General features: G+C 37.0%; 2 protein-coding genes across 2 annotated transcripts in view; one reads left to right on the top strand and one right to left on the bottom strand.

The window, feature by feature from the left end:
- The window catches only part of LOC143027476 (uncharacterized), a 343,655-nt gene that overhangs the window by 296,711 nt on the left and 39,444 nt on the right, over positions 1-7,500 (bottom strand). The window contains exon 2 of the mRNA XM_076188762.1: positions 417-2,135. Within this exon, the coding sequence (XP_076044877.1) occupies positions 417-471 (55 nt within the window). The 5' untranslated portion in view covers positions 472-2,135. The remainder of the gene's footprint in view (positions 1-416; positions 2,136-7,500) is intronic.
- Positions 4,071-7,500, top strand: part of LOC143027348 (uncharacterized) — a 9,536-nt gene continuing 6,106 nt past the window's right edge. The window contains exon 1 of the mRNA XM_076188625.1: positions 4,071-4,989. Coding sequence (XP_076044740.1) covers positions 4,071-4,989 — 919 coding nt within the window. The remainder of the gene's footprint in view (positions 4,990-7,500) is intronic.

Raw genomic sequence — 7,500 nt, 5'->3', positions numbered from 1 at the left:
ATATATATATATATATATAGATATATATATATATGGAGAGAGAGAGAGAGAGAGAGAGAGAGAGAGAAGGGGGTAACAGAAAAGGATAGGGTTATAGATATATTCATATACATGTATACATATATACATACATACATACATATTTACAAACATACATGGATATATACATACATAAATATATACATACATACGTACATACATCCATACATAAATACATACATAAATACATATATACATAACTACATACATATATACATAATCCATACATACATGCATACATACATATTTATATACATACATTCATATGTACATACATGCATACATACATACATATATACAGAGCATGAACTAGTCTCCATATTCGCATCTGAATTATCCTTAATACCATATATATAATGAAATATAATTTTTCTTACCTTGTAGGAGGAAGACGAGCCACATTGCACCCATTGTCTGGCTTTGCCCTGTCATTATTATGGTTAAATCTAGTGAGGGTGAGATTTGTGCCAGGTGAGATATGATCCAGGGCAGGAGTTTGAGATGCAGCCTTGGAAATATCTCGTGTTCGTGGTTTCGTTTGATACAGAAGCGTCTGCAGAAGGCGCGGACTCTTCGGACTGGGATCGGAGGAAGAAGCGTTGGGGCTTCGTTTATCGGCGCGCAATGGCACCAGATCGCTGACTTCGATTCCCCGGTGCCGGCGCCGCTGTGCCAAGCCTTTCACGATGTCAGTCGCTGCTTATTTTAAGGACACGAGCACAAAGACACACACAAATAGACACTGATAATGATACGGGCTGTTACATAGACTCCATATATCGTAAAACAATTAAAGCTGACGTTAATGCGTCGAAGAACGGCAAGAACGAGAAAACGCAGTCGTTACCGCCACCATCGTTTTATTCATACGTTGGGGACATCACTGAGGCACTCCCGAAACCATTTTTGCCCTCCTCTGCAGCGGCCGAGAGCCTTACAGACAATATAATGACTAATGGTCTAAGCTTGGATAATGAATATTATACCACGGCTTGTTGATATCACACTGGGGAACAAGGTCTGATCTTAGGTGCTGGTACCACCCTCCCCCACTTATTTTTCGTTCATTTTTCTTTCATTCCTTTATGACTCGTTTCCGTATTCTATAGTCCTGCACCTCACATTTAATGGGGATCATAACCCGTCACGATGAATTCGCGAGCGGCGCCACATCGTTACTATGCATTTACACTGTGGAAATGTCCCCCCTAATAAGATGCCCTTATATTTTAGTCACCCAGCCGTCCTCCTCAGGAGTGTCAGCGACCACTTCGCTGTCCATATATTACTCAGGCACCTACACCAGTTCCAGTATTAATACTTCACTATTAACCTTTCAATTTGCGCTGTTCAACTCATATGTTCTTTCTAATTGCCGCCGGGCGATTTTGTCTAATAAGAAAAGACCTGTTCCACGATCAAAGATTTAATTCCATCTCGATGTTCCCCTCGTAAGGTTAATCTGATTGTCGTTATATGATTCTACTCGATATACACATCCAAATATGCACCCAACATGGGGTTTTCATAACACGTTTAGTACATCATCACAATAATTTTGTCACAACTGGACTTCCTGCATTTTTCCTTAACGCTCATTTCAGACCTACATTTGTTCACGTAACGTAATATATAAAATTCCTTTTGAAATAAGGTTTTGTTAAGACTTGCATTCACTGTTTCCAGTGTGCAATTCTCAGCGAGCACTACAGCATCATGTGGAATAAATATTACAAAACTGCGTTCGTTACAGCTAATTTTGTCTGTTCATGACTTGATAGCACTATTTTATTATTTCGTCCATTTTTTCCAGTTCAGTTTCATATTTTTACTTATCTAAAGTCGCGTAATTTTTTCTGTATCACTTCATTACTCTGACTTTAATAATAATCACTTGATCAGTTTTAATCACAACTTTTTGTTACAGTTTATAAGTACTATTTACATAATGTAACTTTTCCACTTAATAATTTCTTGACATCATACACTGCCAGAGTATCTTCTTTATCACAGCATTTTTTGTTCATGTCTTTGGTGTCTCTACAAATATATATACATATATTTTGTCAATTTTCTTTGCCTTTTTAATGGCTAACCTGTTGTCAATAAATAAATTTTAAACTATATCGATTATGGCTCTTATAATTGAAAAAAATCTTAGATGGGTAAATTTACATAATGTTCAAAATATTTACTATATACTTCCACATCACAAGGAAAGAAAAAAGAATTTCTTATTTTATGTTCACCAAACCACATATCCAGAAATGTGTCCGTTCTATACAATGTTCCATGTTCTGTAACCTTGGGTATTCAAGTACTGTACTCTAAATTACCTAAATGATCCCCGGTCATATAATGGTGTATTTGTAACTCTACACCGAAATTCTACGTTATTGCGACTTCAATGTCTTCTTGTATTAAATTACTAGAAAAAAACTAAGCCACTAAAAACTACTTATCTATATGTAAACAGTTAACAACTGACAATATCCTCTGCTAAATTGGTAACTTGAAATTTCTGTGAGTGAAGAGTTAACTCATGCAAACCTCAATGATGATCAGATTTGTACCATTACGTATAAAATATCATCCACAGTGTAACGCTACATTCTTAGATAATTAAAGACGGTATTATATTCAAATCTGGATTCCTGTGTACAAACAGTTCCATCACTTGAAGATTATCATTAATTTCAATGACAACGATGGTAAGATTTGGCTTTATGAATTCTTTAATGTATATGTTTGTACGTATGCATATATATATATATATATATGTTGTCAGTGTATTTGGGCAGGAGTTTTTCTCTAATGCATGTTTCATTAAAAGTGATGGCTAGTTGTGCATTAATAATTTTCTTAATGGTATTTTCCATATACCTTATTAAGGCCATATTAAATACTCACGCCCACCAAATGGTTATATAAATTTAACCAATAAGATTCTCACTCCAGACCAAGAGGAAGTCCTTAATTTAGGGCTTAACTGACACATTATGTCTAAACCTAAGAAGTTTCAAAAAAGAACAGAATGCGAAATACTCATAGATGATGTAGAGAAATTATGTAAAAAAGGTGAAGTCATTGTTGAGCCCACTTTCAAACAAGAAGTCATTGCTGAAGCTCATAAATCAAGAGGACAATATCACAGCAATTTGATTGACAAGAAACACATTGAGGCCGCAAAAGAGTTAAAATCAGACCATAGTATCACCATCAGGAAAGCAGACAAAGCGGCAACTTACGTACTCATGGACACCTCTGAGTATTTAGAAAAGATAGATACTATCCTCAATGATACATCTAAGTTTAAAAAGATCAACAAAGACCCTACAGAATCACTCAAGAAAAAGGTAAATCGACTTATAGAAGGGAATAATGCTGCCAGCAAAGTAAAATTTAATAAACTTTCAGGAGAGTATGGTATGGGTTACTGCTATGGGACAGTCAAAACACACAAACCTGGTAATAAACTCCGTCCCATAATCTCACAAATCCCTGCACCTACGTACAAACTCGCTAAGAAACTGTGCTCTATTCTAACTCCCTACACTCCCGCCACCTATAGTCTACAATCTACATCTGATTTCCTAGACATTATTAAGGCAAACTCTGCTAAAGGTAGAATCGCTTCTCTTGATGTGGAGGGGTTATACACTAATATTTCCGTAGATCGAACAATTGATTACATCATCAACAAAGTGTACCACGATAACACTACACCTTTTCTAGACATTCCAGAACTTACACTACGTAAACTGCTTGAATGCTGTACAAAAGAAGTCCCGTTCACTTGCCCCCGTGGAAACAAATATTGCCAAATTGATGGAGTTGCAATGGGATCCCCCCTTGGAGTATTAATGGCAAACTTCTTCATGGGCTGCGTAGAAGAAGAAGTATTCAGTAAAACAGAAAAGCCAGATATTTACTGTAGATACATTGATGATGTCTTCATTAAAACCAATAACAGCAATGAAGCTGAAAAACTCCGCCACCTATTACAAGAGACATCTGAACTCACTTTCACTATGGAAGATAGCATTGACGGAGCTTTACCCTTCCTCGACCTCTTAGTGAAACAAAATGAAAATTCTTTTAATACAACAGTGTACACAAAACCCACTAACCCTGGACACTGCCTTAATGGATCCAGTGAGTGCCCTCAAAGATATAAGGACTCTACCATCAGTGCCTATATTCGAAGAGCACTAACTCACTGCAGCACATGGACTCAAGTGCATGAGGAAATCAAACGTTCCACTCAAGTATTGATCAATAACGGCTTCAATGAAAAAGAGATACATTTTCAAACAAAGAAAATAATGAACGGCTGGCATAACAACAACAATGATAAACAAAATAAAGAGAAAATCAACATATATTATAAATCCACTTTTTCGTCAGCTTATAAAGAAGATGAACGAATTATGAAGCAAATTATAAAAAGAAACATTAAACCAGTCAATCCAGAAAAAATACTAAATCTAGTGATTTATTATAAAACTAAGAAAACTAGCCACCTTCTTATTAGAAACAGCCCCCTACAAGAGAGAAAGGAACTTCAGAAATCACATGCCATCTATAGGTTCACATGTACACGAGGGAACTGTGAAGCCCTCCCATCCACCTATATTGGCATGACGACAATGAGGTTATCCCGTCGCCTCTCATACCACCTGACATCTGGAGCCCCTAAAAATCATTTAAGAGAAGCCCACGGCATAACACTAGTAAGAGAGACACTAGAGAAAAACACCGAGATTTTGGATTTATGTACTGACGATAGACGCCTCCCAATTTTAGAAGCGTTTTACATTAAAGAGTTGAGCCCAATCCTATTTGTACAAGCAGAAGACCTCAGAGCCCTTCCAAGCATGAGACAAACCGTTACAAATAAAAACACGAGACATAACACCACAAACGCCAATACGAGACAAAACGCCACTCGTCCAACTACGAGACAAAACGCCACATTCCGCCACAACACAAACCCGGAGGCTCCCTAGCGCACGTGACATTTCGTCCCTGCCCGTAATACCAGGTGACCTCCCCCAGTGATTAGCAAGTATAGTAACTCTAGTATAAAACTTAGATCTTTACTAGAATCTTCGGATTAATTCTTATCCCTATAGCTACTGAAGAAGGGTCTTGAACCCGAAATCGCGATCTAGCTAATATGACTACATACAGCCAAGTCATAAATTTCCTTCCTAAGGAAAACAAATCCTTAATAAGGTATATGGAAAATACCATTAAGAAAATTATTAATGCACAACTAGCCATCACTTTTAATGAAATATGCATTAGAGAAAAACTCCTGCCCAAATACACTGACAATATCCCCTGTGATGGGGCAGTGACCTTAAACAAGAGGTACAAGTATAAACCCAGTAAGGAAGAAAGAATATGATATATGAAACAGAGGATTAAAGAATTAAAAGACAAAATACAAAACCTCAACCAAGAATACCAAGAGCTTGAAGAAAAATGGAACAACATACACATAGATACAACCTTAAAAGAGAATATTGACACCCTATTCTCCGATATTATTAATCAACACAAAAATTCTATCACTAAAGCTAATCAAAAGAAATTAATAAATCTGAACGGCGGCCATATTAAATACTCACGCCCACCAAATGGTTATATAAATTTAACCAATAAGATTTTTACTCCAGATCAAGAGGAAGTCCTTAATTTAGGGCTTAACTGCCACATTATGTCTAAACCTAAGAAGTTTCAAAAAAGAACAGAATGCGAAATACTCATAGATGATGTAGAGAAATTATGTAAAAAAGGTGAAGTCATTGTTGAGCCCACTTTCAAACAAGAAGTCATTGCTGAAGCTCATAAATCAAGAGGACAATATCACAGCAATTTGATTGACAAGAAACACATTGAGGCCGCAAAAGAGTTAAAATCAGACCATAGTATCACCATCAGGAAAGCAGACAAAGCGGCAACTTACGTACTCATGGACACCTCTGAGTATTTAGAAAAGATAGATACTATCCTCAATGATACATCTAAGTTTAAAAAGATCAACAAAGACCCTACAGAATCACTCAAGAAAAAGGTAAATCGACTTATAGAAGGGAATAATGCTGCCAGCAAAGTAAAATTTAATAAACTTTCAGGAGAGTATGGTATGGGTTACTGCTATGGGACAGTCAAAACACACAAACCTGGTAATAAACTCCGTCCCATAATCTCACAAATCCCTGCACCTACGTACAAACTCGCTAAGAAACTGTGCTCTATTCTAACTCCCTACACTCCCGCCACCTATAGTCTACAATCTACATCTGATTTCCTAGACATTATTAAGGCAAACTCTGCTAAAGGTAGAATCGCTTCTCTTGATGTGGAGGGGTTATACACTAATATTTCCGTAGATCGAACAATTGATTACATCATCAACAAAGTGTACCACGATAACACTACACCTATGCTAGACATTCCAGAACTTACACTACGTAAACTGCTTGAATGCTGTACAAAAGAAGTCCCGTTCACTTGCCCCCGTGGAAACAAATATTGCCAAATTGATGGAGTTGCAATGGGATCCCCCCTTGGAGTATTAATGGCAAACTTCTTCATGGGCTGCGTAGAAGAAGAAGTATTCAGTAAAACAGAAAAGCCAGATATTTACTGTAGATACATTGATGATGTCTTCATTAAAACCAATAACAGCAATGAAGCTGAAAAACTCCGCCACCTATTACAAGAGACATCTGAACTCACTTTCACTATGGAAGATAGCATTGACGGAGCTTTACCCTTCCTCGACCTCTTAGTGAAACAAAATGAAAATTCTTTTAATACAACAGTGTACACAAAACCCACTAACCCTGGACACTGCCTTAATGGATCCAGTGAGTGCCCTCAAAGATATAAGGACTCTACCATCAGTGCCTATATTCGAAGAGCACTAACTCACTGCAGCACATGGACTCAAGTGCATGAGGAAATCAAACGTTCCACTCAAGTATTGATCAATAACGGCTTCAATGAAAAAGAGATACATTTTCAAACAAAGAAAATAATGAACGGCTGGCATAACAACAACAATGATAAACAAAATAAAGAGAAAATCAACATATATTATAAATCCACTTTTTCGTCAGCTTATAAAGAAGATGAACGAATTATGAAGCAAATTATAAAAAGAAACATTAAACCAGTCAATCCAGAAAAAATACTAAATCTAGTGATTTTTTAGAAAACTAAGAAAACTAGCCACCTTCTTATTAGAAACAGCCCCCTACAAGAGAGAAAGGAACTTCAGAAATCACATGCCATCTATAGGTTCACATGTACACGAGGGAACTGTGAAGCCCTCCCATCCACCTATATTGGCATGACGACAATGAGGTTATCCCGTCGCCTCTCATACCACCTGACATCTGGAGCCCCTAAAAATCATTTAAGAGAAGCCCACGGCATAACACTAGT

Source organism: Oratosquilla oratoria, chromosome 8 (genome assembly GCF_046742065.1).
Source record: "Oratosquilla oratoria isolate Oo_2021 chromosome 8, ASM4674206v1, whole genome shotgun sequence".
NCBI lineage: Eukaryota > Metazoa > Arthropoda > Malacostraca > Stomatopoda > Squillidae > Oratosquilla > Oratosquilla oratoria.
This window is presented reverse-complemented; position numbering and strand designations above follow the sequence as displayed.